Here is an 18,579-nt window from a genome sequence, read left to right as displayed (position 1 = left end):
TAGGAATAGATGACCATACTCGTTGAATTCTCCTTCTTTTTCGATTAGCTTACAATTTTTTATGTACGAGGATGTATAGTAATCGTAAGACCAAATATAGGATTTTGTAGAAGGTGTTAGAATTTGTTGTTACACACTACCATAATTGACTGATATTCAAGAAAGGGTTCATGGAAGTCGATAGTGCCATTGAGGCCCTTGAGTTGACTCTGTAAACAAGGTCAAATTTTTCCATAAGTGAATAAGTTTTTTCCTTCTCTTATTCACAGTCTCTAGGGAACCATGCATATTGTCGTACTAGCCACAGACTACTGCCAGCAAGTTCTCCCATATCTCAAGCAAGACATTTGAGAGACGTTGATCTACCGCATCATAAAGTCGGTTGCATCGACATTTCCATAATGACCTTAACGTTATCGTAGTCATTGTTTTCCAAAACTAGACAGATCACACTTACTTTCGAGGTTGCTAAAAGGAGCTAACTAATATCAATATTCTATTATGTACCATCATTGCCTATTGAACATCATCTACCTCATACAACATCAAGCTGGAATGTAACACTCCCCACATTGTTGATCCCCATGAAAATAGACAACCGACATTGATTGTTAAGAATAACGAAAGGACTTTATTCCATACTTGTTGAGCCACAGGACATGACCAGAGGACATGATTGGCAGTCTCTTGAGCTTCATGGCAAACGTCACATTGCCAAAGATTGGGTATTACATTGCCTTTCAATGAATGACCAACTGGTAGTGATGTATGCACTAATAGCCATTTGAAGAGAATAAATTTAGTTGTCCCCTTAAATGACCAAATCCATCTCCAGTAGGTTTTCCAGTAGCAGCACCCCCCGGATCCCATGTTAATCTTACAACAGGGTCTTTTGCGTATAACCACAACATATCACACATATGAGCAATTGAAGGATAAGGATCGAGCATCCATTTCTTTCCAGTTTTAGCAATCACTCTGATTGGTGCACTTCGCAAAGTGCTATAGATAATTGCAATCAAAGGTATAAGGTTGTAAATTGTAATCTATGGTTATCTAGGACCTGAAAATAAGAAGCACACTCATTAGGTGAAACACCCTTGACAACCATCATTATGTCATTTATGAAGCATCCAAACCACATATGTTCTTGCTTGGGTTGGAAGGTTCTAGAAAACGAAGAATATGCTACTAATATGCTAGTAGTCATTATCTTGGCACCATGAACAGATTGTAAATGTGCAAGACGATCTTCTTGTGACATTTGCTGAAATTGAGTCCAAGTTCTTACAGATGCAACAGGCCTAATATCCAATTTACCCCAGGCAAGGTGAGTTCTCATGCCCAACACTTTCCCTGCATTATCCCGAAATAGAGAATTGGCAAGAAGGGCTGATTAAGTCCAATATCTTCTTTTACCTTGCCACTTGAATGCTTCATCGTGTTTTTCAACCTAATAGCTTATGTTTTTGAATACGCCATATTGCACATCTAACTCAAAAAACAATGCATTTGGATTTTGACAATGTGATCATTGTGGAGGCTAGTTGAACTATTCAAACAATGGCCATTTGCAAACATGCATGTCTTTGAATGATGAAGTTGAAATGTTGGTGACAACTCGATCAAGATGATGGGCTAGGTGTACTAGTTGATGTGTTCCAAATTTCTCTAGATCATTGTTGTTGTTTGAAATATGTCAAGTATCACAATTGCATCCATTAATATACAAATAATATTGCTTAGCCCAAACAATGACGATTCAACATGTTGGCCATTTTGGTGGAAGAATGATGAAAACTTGGCATAAATCTTGTGATTGCACTTCTACATGCAAAGCGATTCCTTTAAAACCTCGACAAATGTGATCGATACTAGATTTCCATGATGAGGCAATAAGGTATAATTGATCAACTCAACATGTTTTGTGGTTCTAAGCCATAAACATGAAATAACATGCTTCAAGGTTGGGATTTGTAACCCACAACAAAATATTTAGGATGCTTTAGTTTGTGTGAGGCCAAGTCGATGGCCGGAGTCGATGGTTGACGAATTGACCTTATTACCATGAATATGACTTGAGTCATTAACCCTCGAGGGAACATCTAATGTTTGGGTCTGCACATGTTGATGTGCACAACAATGCTCAACTATGGTTTCAACACTCCACCATCTACCGAAGATTGAGGAACTGGCACTCAATACAATTACACCGTTAATTAAGATTGGGGGGCCTAGCATACGGTGATGGTAAAGTTCCATGAGCAGTCCACGGAGCGCATCATGTTGGTATGTATGTATGTATATACGTATCTATGTATGTAGTAACCTGATTATTACCGTGTATGTATGTATATATGCATGTATCGTGTATGTATATATGTATGTATGTATAGGAGTATGTATATATGTATGTATGTATGTATGTACATATTGCATTAGCTCTTTAAGTGATTGTTAAATCGTAACCAAAATCTGGTATTAACCATTTTTAACCCCCGCCCTAAAAAGTACACATTACTCAATATGGTAATTACTGACCATAACTTTTCGATTTAATGAAAGTGCAGCAGCAGCAGCAACAGAAGAAGAAGAAGAAGAAGAAGAAGAAGCAGGGAAATAGTTGTATACCAATATGTCTTCTGTCTGTGCAGCTATGGAAGAAGCCTCGGTAATTAAGAAGAAAAAGAGAAACCTCCCTGGTACTCCAGGTAATGAATCTGTTGAGATTATCATATTTTTAACAAAAGCCTGATCTATTATCTAATATTAATCCATGTGTCTTGCACAGAAATTATCTATCATTTAACAAAGAATGATATCAAATTGATCTATTTTTAATACAACTTTATTTATATTTAACATTGTTTGATCTATCTTTAACAGACATGATCTATTCTAATGATTAACTCTTTGTGAAATTTAAGGTTTTTAATGACAGATCCTGTGATTTGGGTTCTTTTTAATCGATCTCATTTGATGCTGTGTACGCTCATCTATGACTTGATGACTAGTTTATGAATCAAATTATGCTTGCCTTGACACTTTTTACATAAGTGATCTAGATTTTATGGACATCTTTAGCTGGATTTAGCCTTTTTAACCTTTCATGAGAACATTGATGAATTGAGGTGTGTTTTTGGATGAATCTCTGCTTTCCATTATATTTGCATTGATGTGTTTCTATCTAGAGCGGATCTTAGCTCTCATTTTATAACAATAATGCGCATGACCAGTTTTAGTGACTACTTTATGTACCAATCCAGCTTTCCTTGATCCTTTCTCTAGGCAATTTATCAAAATTTATGGCTATCTATAGCTGATTTGAATTCTAGATCTTCATAATAATAATGGATATTTACGTTGGTTTTTAGCTGCTAGTTTATGAATGAAACTATTCTTTCTTTGATCCTTTTAGCGCAGCTAACTCAATCTCTATGTACATATCATTTTAAATCTTCTATTCTTGTAACCACAGTTTCTGTCTGTTAATCCATGATTTAACGATTAGGTTATGGATTAAAATATGCTTTCTTTGATCCTGTTTTGGGTATCTAGCACAGAGGAAATATTTCATTATTATAACCATAGTTTCCATCTTTTAATCAGTGTTTTCTTGACTATTCTATGGATGAAACTATGCTTGCTTTGAGCTTGTTTTGGATAACTAACCCAGCTCTTTGGTCTAATATAGCTAGGTGTAAATATTTCATTATTATAGACGAGGTTGTTTGTGTTAATCTGTATTTTATGGATGAAACTATGTTATTTTATTCTTTTTCGAGCAACCGATTCAGATTTTATGTCTATCTACTGAAATGGGATGCATCAATCCGTGCTTTAATGACTAGTTTATGGGTGAAACTATATTTTTCATGGGAAACTAATCAAGAATATGTCTATCTATAGCTGGTTTTAGATTTTAGATTTTTATGACCATTCCTTTTCTGAAATAGACTGTGTTAATCTAGATTTATGCTTAAAACCATGCTTTCCTTGATCTTGTTTTGGGCAACCACGCTAGATTTATGGCTATGTATAGCGTAATTTAGATTTTGGATTCTTATAACCATCCTTGTTCACATGAGCTGTGTTAATCTGTGTTTTAATGTCTCTATTACAAGTGGAACTGTGTTTTCCTTGATCTATTTTTATCCATATTTTTGGACATCTATATCTGGTTTTAAATTTGTAATCTTATAATCATCCATTTTTAAAATGGTCCATGTTAATGACATTGGAACTATGCGTTTCTTGGTCTTTTCCCAGATTTATGACCATCTATATAATGATTTAGATTTTGGATAACTATTATTATTGAAATGGGTTGTGTTAATCTGTGTTTCACTAAATTATGGATGAATTCATGCAACTAATCTACATTTTATGGTTATCTAAAGGTGGTTAAATTTTTTATTCTTATAGCCATCCATGTCAAAATTTGTTGTTTTAATAGGTGTCTTAATGAACAGTTTAAGGAAATAACTATGTATCTTGTGGTGGTCTTTTTTGGTGCAACCAATTCAGATTTATTGTGATCTATAAGTTGTTTTAGATTCTTCTATGAGAAGAACTTTTCAATGTATGGTCTGTAAACATTGCATTTGCTTTTGCAGATCCAGAGGCAGCGGTGATTGCACTATCACCAAGAACCCTAATGGCAACAAATAGGTTCTCATGTGATGTATGTGGTAAAGGTTTCCAGAGGGATCAAAATCTTCAGCTTCACAGAAGAGGTCACAATCTTCCATGGAAACTCAAGCAAAGGGAGGGGCAAGACATAAGAAAGAAGGTCTATGTGTGTCCAGAGATCTTATGCATACATCATGATCCATCAAGGGCCCTTGGTGACCTTACTGGCATTAAGAAACATTACTCGAGAAAGCATGGTGAGAAGAAGTGGAAGTGTGAGAAATGCTCTAAGAGATATGCTGTCCAATCAGATTGGAAAGCTCACAAGAAAGTGTGTGGGACCCGTGAATATCGATGTGATTGTGGAACCTTGTTCTCAAGGTTGGTTTGGATTTCTTGGTTAAAAATTTCATCACTGTAGGATCATTTTTAACCAACCATAGTTTCATGTTCTTTCTATTAATTGATACTTATATGCATCATGTATGTGTGCATGTCTGTAGGAGGATCAAAAAACAAAATGAAGCATACTGATATATACAAAATAACTAAAATGAAATGGTCATTTGTGTGTGTGAAGTCTGAATAGCAAAACAAAAAATTACATAGTTAGATATGTAGAATCTCAATCACAAAAATGGTTGGGTTGTGTGTGTCTTATGTGTATCTGGATCTGTAAAGGAAACATAACATACATAGAAACGCAAAATCACAGATATGATCAATATTGTGTTTATTTGTATGCATCTACTTTTGTTGGTCACTTACCAAAATGGTCAATTTGTGTGGGTGAGTATGTGGAATCTGGATTGAAAAACATGTGCAGTAGTTCAATCACCAAGACGGCCCAATATGTGCATATGTGTATGTATGTGTATATGATATTTAAAAAACAAAACAGAAGATAGAAACCCAATCACCGGAATGGTCACATTGTGTTTGTAGGCATGTATGTAAGTGTATTTCAGGAAACAAACCATACATCATATTTAGTGGTAATGACTTCTAGTTTTTGCATTTCCTCTAGTCCCTGAGATCAGTTAGTTTTGTTGATTTATCCAAGTTATTGAATATTAGGAAGGAACCAAGTTTTTTTAAGCTATTTTAATTTCTACAATGCCTTTAGAACTCCTGACACAAACGTGTTGTAGTCTATATTCTAGAAAACAGTTTGAATTTGGTTGCTTTACAATTATGGCTTTCTTTCATTTCATCTAATGTGCCAATACATCACCAATTTATGGGTTTGTGTCAATTCAGATACGTTGCTATTTTGTTGCTTATCTCAATTCAGATACATTGTCATTGTGTCGGTTATCTCGATTTGCAACCGATAGAGATAGTATCTGCTGAAATGCAGGAGGGACAGTTTCATTACTCATCGAGCATTCTGTGGTGCATTGGCCGAAGAGAATGCAAAAGAGGGAACTCCCAAAAAGGCTAATAGCCAGCAATCAGATGATGGTTGGCACGAAAACAATTCTCCATCGGTTCGAACTGGAGAACTTTCAAGCACAATTGATGCTCCCACTACTCCATCCCAGCTCACATGCAGCTCACCTGATGTGGACATTGGTGAAACTCCAATAAAAGAGAATTTCAAGCCACCTCTTGTAAAAGAGGTTTTCAAACAAACTTCCATAAAAGAGAATCTCAAACAGCCTCCCATAAAAGAGAATTTCGGATCAGGTTTGGTAAAGGAGACTTTTAAACACCTTCCTTTAGAAGAGGCTTTTGAACAACCTAAATGTGCTCTGGAGGAAAGCACCATTTCATCAGTATCACTCAAGATGACACAAGATGATGTAGGAGCACAACCTTACCAGCCAAGAAAATTCTTAATCAAACAACCCAACTGTGATATGGATGAAAATGGGATGTTATTAGTATCATCAAAGCGGATACAAATGGGTACAGGGGCACAACCTGATAATCCTAGCAAATTTGGTTTCATACAATCCAACTGTGATTTGGAAGAAAATGGAATATCATCATTATCATCAGAATGGATACAAGATGGTGTAGGAGTGCAATCTTACAAGCCAAGAAATTTTTTTAAACCACACTGTGCTTTGGATGACAGCACAATGCCAGCGGTATCTGTAGCACCAAAGTGGATGCAAGATGGTACAGGTGAACAGTCTTACAAGCCTAGCAAAGATTTCAAGCAACCTAATTGTGCTTTGGATGACAGCACAATGCCAGCGGTATCTGTAGCACCAAAATGGATGCAAGATGGTACAGGTGAACAGTCTTACAAGCCTAGCAAAGATTTCAATCAACCTAATTGTGCTTTAAGTGAAAGAGGGATACCATCAGTTTCACCAAACTGGATACAAGATGGTAGAGCACAACTGGACAAGGCAAATAAAGGCCCAATACCATTATCACTATGTTTGGGACCTGGACCATCTCTGGGGGCATTACCTGAAGCAGATAGAGCCAAACCATTCAAAGGGATGAATCAAATTACCCAAGTTACACTTACAGAAAACGAAGCTAGAAACCAACGGCCATTGCTCTCACATGATTCAGGTACACTTACAAGGATGTTAACTTCAGGCAGTAGTAATAATACTGAAGTTTTGGAACGGTATCATGTTTTGAATGATGTTAGGCCACACACAGATAAGGTTATTGTTGAAACCCTCCCTTACAGTAGCACCAATGTTAGCCAAAGTTATTTTATTGGCAATCTATCAAAACCATCAAATAATCATCACCGGTATAATACAGCCAACGGTCAAATGCCTGCCACCTCTCTGCTTCAGAAAGCAGCAATGATGGGTGCAACATCAAGCAATCCGTATCTATTACGAAACTTTGGTCTAATAGGCAGGAATGCACTATCTAATATGATATCAGGAGGAAGTGATCAAGATTCATGGGCAGGGCCTACCTTTTCAAGCATGTGGCATGGTGGATTTACCACTATTTCGTCCACAAATAGAGTTCAGAACTTGGATCAATTTTCTCATGAAAGTGGAGCATCCACACAAGGTTCCCTTTACGATGATAGAAAAGCAAGGATTCAAGGATTACCTAAGGCCACATCAGCAAATGTTACATCTTTATTGACAAACCCAGACAGTCCTTTCGATGATGCTCACAGAGATAATCACATGCTATTATTGGGTGTTTCTAAGGTGTCAAATAATAGTACAATCTTGGCAGGGCTAGAAGGGTTACAAGGAACTGACAAACACGAAGGTGATAGAACAACATTGGATTTGTTGGGAGTTGGTTCTCTTGCTATGTGCATGGAGGAAAAAACTATTTCTTATCAAAGGATAGGTGGCATAAACTCATTGTCTTCCATATGATTCATGAACATGGAGCATAGAGTAGAGAAGCTAGTAGTCAAAGTTCTCATCAGTTTATTAGGCGTATATTGTTGAAATAGCATCTTAAACATAGCACTAGCCATTGAATGGGGAGGATCAAGATTGGTGAAGAGAACTAACACACACACAAGGCCATGTTATGTGTAGTTGACTCCTTTTTGGGGGTTTCTGGTTCTCGATTAATAATATGATTCGTTTGCATGGCTTGCAAACTCCTCGATCTCAAATCAGAATTTATTCAAAAGTTTGCTTACGTATACATTTTATACAATCCTCTAAACGAGGATACATGTACTATATGACAAAGACTTCTCAAGGTTTTCTTCACAGGAGGCCCCTACTCATATTTCCTCGTTTTTTAAAATGGGTTTTTAGAGAACCTTGCCATTTTAGTTTCTGCATGATATGTATCCATAACCTCTCTCACCTTTGTATAAATTGCCACTTTTTTTTACCACCCCTGCTATTTTGGCTCTTCAAGATTTTTTCCTCTTGCATCAAAGATTTAATGGTAATAAATAGTATACAAAATGATGATGAAAGGAATTGTGATGTCAAAAGACAATGCTTATATGGTTGTTAAGGAAAATATTTTAATTCCTTGTGTTTTCCCTTGAAGCACGTTTTTTCCCCTCAAGATGTGGCTGAACTAAAGAATTAGCTAGCATCATTGATGATGAATCACGTTTTTAATTTATTTTGATATACAAACTTCAATGGAAAGTCATTTGTATCATTTTTTTACACTCCTATTAGAATGGCACCGTGAAGAAAATGTCTTGAGATCTTGACACTAGTGGAAAGTTTGGATATGGGAATTGTGAATGATTACGAGGAACTTGGAAACATCTTCAAAGACCTTGTGATGCTTGTATATGAAGTTATAGGAAGGGGCTTCTATGAGTGCTGAGTCACCATCACTCTTGATAATCACTTATCTAGAACCACTACCTAGGACAATGTTAGGGTTGAATCAAGATGTGCATGTAAAAGTTGTGGAAAAGAGTACATGCTAGTAAAAGGAATTAGAGAGCATGAAAGGATTTAGGGGCAAAAAATGGATAAAGAGAAAGGCCAAAAAGGAAAATTGCCATCACAATAATGTAAAAGTTGCTTTTGGGAAGAATATCAAAATATTAATTTTTACTTTCATGAATGTTCAAACTTTAGTAATCATCCTTATTAATGTTGATCAATTTGATTACTAATTAGTGATACTAATGTCAAAGTGAAGAAATTATACAAAGCATGGGTAGTTGGAGTACTTATGACTATCAAGCTAGCCAAGTAGTCACACCATCTGATTAGTGACAACCACCTCCCCTAACAACCACAAAATTAACATCAACTAGAAGTTCCTTTGGTTTTTTCCTAGAACATGGAAGACATACCGATAGCTTTCATTGCAAAATAATAATAGGTCTATATGGCTACAATGCTATACATATACAAAATACATCCCATGCATACCTTTTAAACTAACACAAGTATACAAATATTACTTTTAAGGCAAAACAAGTTGTTACTAATTAAGATTATACCACATGTAGTTCAAAAATAGAAATTTTATAGAATATCTTAGGGATTTATAAAGCCTTTCATGAAGAAAACCCCTTTCAAAGAAATATACTTGTCCATTATTAAAAACAAAGAGCCAAGCGTGTGTGTGCATTATATACAAGGAGTGCCCTCATTCCTTTTTTTTTATAAAAAGATTTTCTTCTATAGTATTAAGAAAAAAATGCCCGAAGGCAACAACTTGAACCTAGTTGCCCAGAAGCTTACAACTTTTTATGTACAATGATGTAAAATAATCCTAGGACCAAATATCGAACTTTGTAGAAGGTGTTGGAACTTGTTGATATTCAAGAAAGAGTCCATGGAAGTCGATAGTGCCATTGAGGCTCTTGAGTTGACTCTATAAATAGGGGAAACTTTTTCCATAAGTGAAGAAACTTTTTCCTTCTCTTGTTCACAGTCTTTGGGGAACCATGCATATTATCGTACTGGCCACGGACTACTGCCAACAAGTTCTCCCATATCTCAAGCAGCACATCTAAGAAATGAATGTCTACCGCATCATAAAGTTGGTTACATCGACATTTCCATAATGCCCATAACATTACTATGGTCACTGTTTTCCAAATCTGGCAAGGTTGCACTTGCATTCGAGGTTGTTGAAAGGGACTAACTAATATCAATCTTCTATTATGTACTGCCTTGCCTCATGAACATTGTTTGCCTCATACAGCATCAAGCTGGAATGTAACACTCCCCACTTTGCAGATCCCCATGAGAATAGGCAATCGGCATTGATTGTTAGGAATAAAGGCATGACTTTATTCCATACTTATTGAGTGAAGGGATAAAACCATAGGACATGCTTGGTATTCTCCTGAGCTTCATGGCAAAAGCCACATTGCCGCAAATTGGGTGCTACATTCCCTTTCAATGAATGACCAACTAGTAGCGCCATATGCACTAATAGCCATCGAAAGAGAATAAATTTAGTTGGCCCCTTAAATGACTAGATCCATCTCCAATAGGTTCTCAAATGCAAAGTTGAGACACCCCAGTTGGTCCAATGTTTCTGAGTTGCTAGTATCGTTACATTCCGAGAGAGTAGTAACGATCTTCCAAGTTTTACTGAGTACTGAAAGAAGGGGACTTTTACGATATTTTCCCCAATGAATGTGACCAAAGCCAACCCCTCGGATGCCATGTTAATCTTGCAACGGGGTCTTTTGCGTTAACCACAAGATATCACACATATGAGCAATTGAAGGGTAAGGATGAAGCATCCATTTCTTTCTAGTTTTAGCAACCACTCTAACTGTTGCACTTTGCAAGTCCTGTAGGTAACTACAATCAAAGGTATAAGATTGCAATCTATTGTTGTCTAGGACCTCAAAATAAGAAACGTACCCGTTAGGTGAAACACCATTAACAACCATCAATTTATCATTTGTTAAGCATCCAAACCATCGATGTTCCTGCCTAGGTTGGAAGGTTGTAGAAAATGAAGGATATGTTGCTAATATGCTAGCAATCATTACCTTGGCACCATGAACTGAATGTCGATGTGCAAGTCGATCTTCTTGTGGCATTTGCTGAAATTGAGTCCAAGTTCTTATAGATGTAGTTGGCCCATTATCCAATTTACCCCAGGCAAGGCGAGTTCGCAGGCCCAACACTTTTCCTGCATTATCCTTGAGAAGAATAGCATACAGAAGCTAAATGACACAACCGGTTACAACCGAATAGCAACAGAAACTAGACGAAGGTTCAATGGAAAGCTCAGAAAATACACACGCACGGAGAGAGAGAGAGAGAGAGAGAGAGAGTTGAACACAACATCTATTTTAAAAAAATAACACTCAATACTCTGTACATACAAGTGTGCTCTGTGAACACTTTTATACAAGTCCTTAAAGGACTAACTAAAGTACTGACAAGTACTTCAATGCTCATAATTGAGCTATGACACAAACTCCCAAAAATATGCCTATCTATCAGGCTAGGATTATTGGCCTCTAACGGCTTACCAGTTACACACAGATTTGGTTCCCTCCGATCATATACCGATCCGTGTACATATAAGTGTGCTCTGTGAGCATTTTCATACAAGTCCTTAAAGGACTGACCGAAGTACTGGGAAGTACTTCAATGCTCATAACTAAGCTATGACACAAACTCCCAAAAATATGCCTATCTATTAGGCTAGGATCGTAGGCCTCTAATGGCCCATCGGTTACACACAGATCCGGTTCCCTCCGATCCAAATACCGATTTGTCTCTCTGATCCGGTCCTAGCCGATCGGTCTTCATCCGATTCGGCTCTCGGCTTATACAGCCAATCCGGCCCATGTTGAGCTTGTCCGCTTAATAATCTCGAAATAAAGAATTGGCAAGAAGAGGTTGATTAAGTAATGCATCCCACGTAGAAGGCTTGTCCTTAAGCAAAAATGATTTAATCACATCCCATGCTCTTATGATTCCTAGCAAAAATCTGTTGGATGTAAGGTTCCGTCTTGGTGTTTGCATATCATTCAAGAACACCAACTTTAGAGAGGGTGACCATGCTCCTCCTATCTTAGGAGCTAACTACATTAATTGATTTAGAAATATTCCTTTCCAAGTTATTGATCCTGTCAACAATCGTTTGATTACAAACTTAGTCAAGAGAGCTCTTGATTGTATCAAAGGATCTATCAAACCCAATCCTCCATTGATTTTAGGTTGAATCAACACATTCCAAGAAACTTTCGCTACTGTAGGAAAGCCTTGTTTTCCCCCCCCAAAGGAAATTATGGATCAAGCTTTGCACTTTCGTTATTGCTAATCTAAAAAATAGCCACACAGATGCTATAAACCACATTGATGCCAACAGTATTGTGTTTGCTACTACAACCCAACCTGCAAAGGACAATTCTTGGGCATCCCAATACAGTAATTTACGTTTTTTTGACAATAATAACGGAGATAGCATTACTTCTGGCCTTAAATCTATTCCAACCATACATCCCAAATATCGAACTGAGTGCCCTCATTCTTAATACATGTCATATTACTTAATGAGAATTTTTTATGAATGTTGGATTAGCGCTTCACAAATATGTGAACTTAACTTATTACCCAAGTACACAATTGTAGGTTCTTCATTTCTAGTAGAGCTAGTATTGAAAAAACTGCTTCAACTAACAATTACACACAAATTTTGTAAAAGAAAACCATGTAAATAGTTTAGCATTGTAGTGTTAAAAAGATGGCCATAAAATGGAACTAGTTGTGTAACAAATACCCATGGATAAATATGGTTTCAAATTTTCAATCCAATTCGTAGTGTCATATTTGAAAATGGATTTTATGAGTAACCCAAATTTATTCATTATTTTAGTTAGTCGATGTGCTCTTGCATTGACAAAACCACAAATTATGAGTGAAACTTTCATGACAATTTGTTTGTTGGTTTTTTTTCATCTTGTGTAGCACCATGTATTTTTTCAAAATTAGGAAGCCCTTGTTTTAAACAAAACGTACTTTTTACTTTGTTAATTGCAAGCATCACTTACTACTCTAAGGATGATCACTACTCGAAGAGTTAAGAAAATAACCCAGGCATCATATGACATACTTGACCTTGATTTTATTCTCCTAGTGCATCATTTTTGTTGTCAAAGAACCCTAATGTGCTTTGTACAACATCATGAAATGCTACCAATTTGCTATTTTCCATGATTTTCTAGATATTATACAATTACAAGAGAAGTGTTTTATAATTGTTATTGCAATTAGTGCAGCACTCATGATGAATGACTTATTTTTAGAGGAATGATTTTTAAAAATAGAGAAACACAATTTTTAAGCAAGTGGGGGAAGTGACTTGCATCTATCTGTTTTCTGAAGTCACAAGGTGATATGTTTGGGAATATGAAGGGTAGAACCCAACAAAAAACGAATATTCACAATAGTGAAATGCGAGAACAAATGAATCAAACATCCTATTTTCCAGATTGCCATTAAAAGGCCATTCACCAACACAGGTAATGTGCTCTAGCAAATATACAGAAATGATACATATTTATTTTTTATCAAAGACAGATGCACAATCACAAAGTGACACAATTCCACAAACTCACCACAGAAAGACAAAAATAGGTGCAGAGATTTCCTTCTGTTGTAAGTAGTTGCATTACCTTAGATCAAAGTTATTTTGTGCTTGGTGCTTTTCAGAATATTATCATTAATGTAAATGTTCAATGTTGCTATTGGCTCTTTTTAATAAAGTTTGTCTCTTAATGAGTTTTATTGAGTTAAGTAAATCCTCAATTGGGCCAATACTTCATATTCATGATAATATAACAATGATCCAGTTCCTGTAAGCATTTGGATGATGATCCATGATAATAAAAAATTACACAATGGCCAATAAAGACTCTTAAATCACACGTCATGAGCAAACAAAGAAAAACTCTAATATCCACCCATGTTGGGACAACATCAAAAACAAAGAAACATGTATGCGTTTTAAACAAATCTAGTGTGTATTGGATTCCTAAGTACAAAGATGCATTGGAGATCATAGCTTCTTTAACACATATACAATAGAGGCTACTAATGCATGAAGAAAGTTACATGCTATGTACAAATCATGTAAGGGGGAGAAATACATACATAATATTCGGCTTCAAACATATCAAAAGATTAATCATTTTCATAAGAGCACCTCATGAAAACCCAAATGTGTTTTCACCACTGTAAGTAACGTACAGGAAACCATCTTCATCTTTATGTTCATCATAGATCGCAGACATAAGACCAGCTGCAAAAAATTCAAGCTCAAAATTAATTTGATCCTTAACTGTTCAAACATTTTTTCTCTTTCTTTTTCGATCAAATGAAACGGAAGTAAAATTATGTTTCAATTCAAAACCCATCTAAAAAGAAGCAGAAAATATTTCAAAAGCTATAGGTATATGTACAAAACCATTAAGAGAATTATACTAAAATTATCAATGGTACATATCCAAATTTGAGACTTCATGATTGAATGCAAGGTGTACAATGTTCTGAAAATTACACCGCATCATCACAATGGTTCCATGGAAAACCTTATGTCGGTTTTCTGAAATTTCTACTTCTTTTTAAATTTCATTAAGCAAAACATTATACAGAAAATATTTAATTAGATAATTTAGACTAATTACAAAGATTCTCAGGGTTCCTATTCAAATATTTTAATTTTACAATTGAGTGCAAAGTTTGATGTAAACCGAGTGCAACGTTTATAATTTAGCAGAGAAATATGGAATAACAAAAAACCTGTGGGTGGCAACACATTATCAACAAAGATGAAGATGGCCTTCTCAGCATTAAGTTTGATCCTTTTCCGGATAACATATACGAACTGGCCGACAGTAAGATCAGCAGGAACAAGGTACCTGAAGTTCTCAGCATGCAATAGCTATGAGAAAAAAAGGAGAAACAAACTAATAGAAATTTTTGAATGTTCCTTTGAGAATAAAAATCAAATGAATGTCCAATTGCTCATTCAGAAAAATATGCAACAAAAGGAGATTCAATGTATAGAAGAATCTTACTTCTTTTTGTCGATGTCTGGAATATCAGTTCTTTCTGCTTTTTCAACAATCACCTATAGCACAATAGGAGATTTAATCATCAGGATTCTACTCCAGCTCCATGCTACTAAGTTGTGATGACAATCATATTTTTTCAGAACAATAGATGGTTCACTCTTAACCGATGATGTGTCATTGACAACTTCATTTCATATTTATAAACATTCTAAGCTAAACCATGTCAAGTGGTGCTTTTGAAAATGTCATCAGTTCTAGTATATAAGTTATGAAATAAAAGATGGACAGCCAGTTGAGGCAACAATTCTTGTTTCGGGATAAATTTAAATCCTTTTAAAAGATGACCTGCCAGTTTAGGCAATCGATTATTCACTTCTAGATATGCATCATAAGAGCTCCTTACCGGGATGCGGTCAAAATATTTCTCCCGAATTCTTGCTGCTTCTGCTTTCCTCTTCTCTGTTGGAGAAACCCAAGAATTATTTGTTTCTAAGCTAAACAAATACACTCATAATCATGAAAATATACTCTTCACAAACCTAAGTCATGCTCCTTCTTGAAAGAACTTTTACCCATTTTTCCTGAAAATTGAAATGTTTGATTAAGAATCACAAGGTTGACAGTGTATTAATAATGTAGGAAAAATATAATTGATAGAACCCTTCATGGCCCACAAAACTAGGAATCGGCAACGGTTCGGTTCGGCTTAATCAGTTTGGCCTTGTCCAAGCCAAACCCGTTAAACTTTAACCGGTTTGGGAGTTTTCAAATCTGAACCAAGCAAAACAAAACCGATCCCTAAACCGGTTTAGGCTTAACAAACCGGTTAGGAAAGGCTCAAGCTGATCTGAACCGAGCTCCAACTGGAGGAAGCTCAAGCCTGAACCAAACCGAACTGCCAAACTGTTTAAAAACGGTTTAACAACTCGGTTTCAGCTTGAGCTGAACCGTTGCCAACTCCTACACAAAACCTAGTGTATGTTTTACTGGTGAAAACATGGAAAACCATAATTCTAAAAATCATTGCCCTTATTTAAATTGGTGAGCTCATAGATGTATCTCTAAATTAGATTTTCAAGAAATCTAGATATTGCCAAACAAAAAGGGAGTAAAATCACAAAAATACACTAAAATTATCATCTAATATACATCGAGGGCATCTACAGACTAATTTAAGCTAATGAAGGGAATATCTAACATCCAAACGGATAATTAGAAAAGAAGGGAAAAGCATAGGTGATGGATTTCATGGCTAGAATCCATGAACAAGCATCTTTGATGAAGATTTTGCCAACAATGTCCATGACTCAATGAATTACGAGACTTCTAGTTCCTCCCAAGTGCTGAGCTTATTAAAGAAGAATTTGATTCTATGGCACATTCATCACTCTCCAACTATATTTCCATGTAAGCCCCATCCTGTTGAACCTGATGTTATAATCAAGCTCCCCCAAATAGGCTCCAATCAACTGGAGGAATCAAATCTCCAAGCTTGCAATTTACTATCAGGTGGCAGATCATTAAGGAGTGAATGGAACTCATCAGAAATAGCTAAAGTCAATCTTATTATAAGAACACTATCATCGGGGGAGAAAAACAGCCTTCTTCTGTAGAGGAGGCATCAAGAACGCCTAATTGGAAGAAAAATATGGATGCTGAAATATGATCCATACGCTAAAATGACACCTGAGAGTTGGTGGATATGTCTCAAAAGTCATCTAAATTTGAGATGACAATGGCAACATAAATATTGCTTATTTGTCTCTGAGTACAAATACCTGAAGCAGGTTTTGGAGAATAGTCATCATACTTCATGCTCTCTTGTAACACCCTCTACGCTGGGCAAAAATTATGGTTCACTATAATTTGAAGATCCAAACTGGCCGTTCATTGCTTTGTTGTGGTTTTTGTACAACACAAAGGCCAGCGATACGCTATGTAACAAATTTTCTTCAGTCTGTAGTGCAGCAATAGCTCAGATCATTACTCCTAATAGAAAAGACACAGACTCATGGCATGTTTATAGAAATAAACATCTACTACTGCACAGTCTTATGTCATGTTTCAGATCTTCATCATCATTAGGATTAACTGACTTAATAGAAGGATCAAGATTCAATGCTGAGACACGAAGCAGTGAAAAGCTATGCTTACTACATGCTTAAAGACAAACGGAGCTCCTAGCAGTGGATATATTTTCAATTCCATGAATTGTGATCCGAAAAGAAGGGAAGCCCTGATTAAAAGGATTCATGATCAAAAACCATGAAATCATGTCGAAAACCACAGAAAAACGAAGTCTTATGTTGTGATTAAAGGAAAAGAAGCATTTCCGCATCGAATTTTCATAAAACAAGATAATCATGAAATTATATCTTGAAATAAACGTTTTAAAAATCAAACAGATTTCTCAAAGAGGGAATTCCAAATGAAAACGAAGAGAAAATCACGGATTAGGATTTTTATGAAAGAATTATGGGAAAAGTAAAAGAGTTTGAAGTGATGGTGAAAGAAAATCGGCAAATAGGTTGAGGCCCCTCGATGACAGAAATTCAGATCAAAACTGGTAAAAAATTAGTCAGGGAATTATATCAAAATTAGAAAAATATAAAAAACAAACCGATCTCACAATAACAGAAATTCAAAAAATAAGAAATTGTGAACATAAAAACATAGTTAGCAATTTCAAAGAATATGAAACTGTGAACGTAAGAATTTCAAAACACGATTAAAATTGTGAGCATAAAAAAACAAAAGAAAGAAGACAGAAGTATAGAATGAGGATTTCATGAGAGCATACGAGCAAATAAATAAATAAAAACCTCACAGAAAGAAAAAATCATGAAATTCATATCCTGGTTAGAGAAAGAGAAGCGTGAAGAAAGCTTCAGAGAAAACGATGAAGAAGAGGAAAGAATGAGGTTTTCACGGAAGCATACGAGAAAATAAATAAAGAAAAGTAAATAAATAAAGAGCACAGAAAGAGAAGTCATGGAATTACAGCGTAGTCAGAGAAAGAGAAACATGGCAAAGATGAAGGAAATAGCAGAAATAAGAGGAACGAACCTGATGGATGGATGGATGGATGGATGGATGGAGCGACGGAGGAGGAGGAGGAGGAGGATAATCTATTATCTGCTGAGGAAGTCGATAGGGTTTCCCTTCTTCCGCCTGCCTGCGTGCCCTTCTTTTTCTGACGATTTCTGAGAATCGGAGAGGAGAGTACACAGAGATCTGAGAGAGAGAGTGTGTGATGATAAAAAAGCAAAACCTTTTGTGCCGGTCCGTCCGTCAGTTCAGTCCGTCAATCAAGTCACGTCCGTCAGTTTAGTCGGTCAAGTCAAGTCAAGTCAAGCCAGTCCGTCTGTCAGTCATGTAGAGGTGGGTAGAGTGAAGGGAAGGGAGGCTTCCTCAATCAATTACGTTTCTTAATCAATTTAACTGTCCCACCCCTTTCCTTCTCCTCATTCATTATCTCACTCTAACTTTGTAACTGCGATCTCTAT

General features: G+C 36.1%; 2 protein-coding genes across 5 annotated transcripts; one reads left to right on the top strand and one right to left on the bottom strand.

The window, feature by feature from the left end:
* The first annotated feature begins 2,479 nt into the window (after nt 1-2,479).
* Nucleotides 2,480-8,478, top strand: LOC147868988 (uncharacterized). Of its 3 annotated transcripts, none has more exons than XM_087325529.1 (4): nt 2,480-2,711; nt 4,617-5,013; nt 5,993-6,759; nt 6,868-8,478. In XM_087325529.1, exons 1-4 carry the CDS (start codon nt 2,636-2,638, stop codon nt 7,953-7,955), a joined length of 2,328 nt encoding a protein of 775 aa, XP_087181655.1. In that variant the 5' UTR covers nt 2,480-2,635; the 3' UTR covers nt 7,956-8,478. The 3 variants fall into 3 exon arrangements, with proteins under 3 accessions (XP_087181655.1, XP_087181661.1, XP_087181645.1); XM_087325535.1 differs by having other exon boundaries at nt 5,993-6,765; nt 6,877-8,478; XM_087325519.1 differs by having other exon boundaries at nt 5,993-8,478.
* Nucleotides 8,479-13,978: 5,500 nt separating this feature from the next.
* On the bottom strand, nt 13,979-18,219 carry LOC147868987 (autophagy-related protein 8C-like). 2 transcript variants are annotated; one of them, XM_087325500.1, is made up of 6 exons: nt 18,164-18,219; nt 15,613-15,658; nt 15,477-15,532; nt 15,077-15,129; nt 14,799-14,917; nt 13,979-14,298 (listed from the first exon to the last, which is right to left on the bottom strand). In XM_087325500.1, the coding sequence occupies exons 2-6, from the start codon at nt 15,647-15,649 to the stop codon at nt 14,204-14,206; spliced, it is 360 nt and encodes a 119-aa protein (XP_087181626.1). In that variant the 5' UTR covers nt 15,650-15,658; nt 18,164-18,219; the 3' UTR covers nt 13,979-14,203. The 2 variants fall into 2 exon arrangements, with proteins under 2 accessions (XP_087181626.1, XP_087181632.1); XM_087325506.1 differs by lacking the exon at nt 18,164-18,219 and adding an exon at nt 18,140-18,161 and having other exon boundaries at nt 15,613-15,654.
* Between the last annotated feature and the right edge of the window lie 360 nt (nt 18,220-18,579).

This window comes from Azolla caroliniana, unplaced genomic scaffold (genome assembly GCF_043228905.1).
Source record: "Azolla caroliniana isolate FFs.n. ecotype wild unplaced genomic scaffold, voAzoCaro1.0.p SCAF_1, whole genome shotgun sequence".
Taxonomy (NCBI): Eukaryota; Viridiplantae; Streptophyta; class Polypodiopsida; order Salviniales; family Salviniaceae; genus Azolla; species Azolla caroliniana.
Note: the sequence above shows the minus strand (reverse complement) of the source record. Positions and strands in the feature narration are given on the sequence as shown.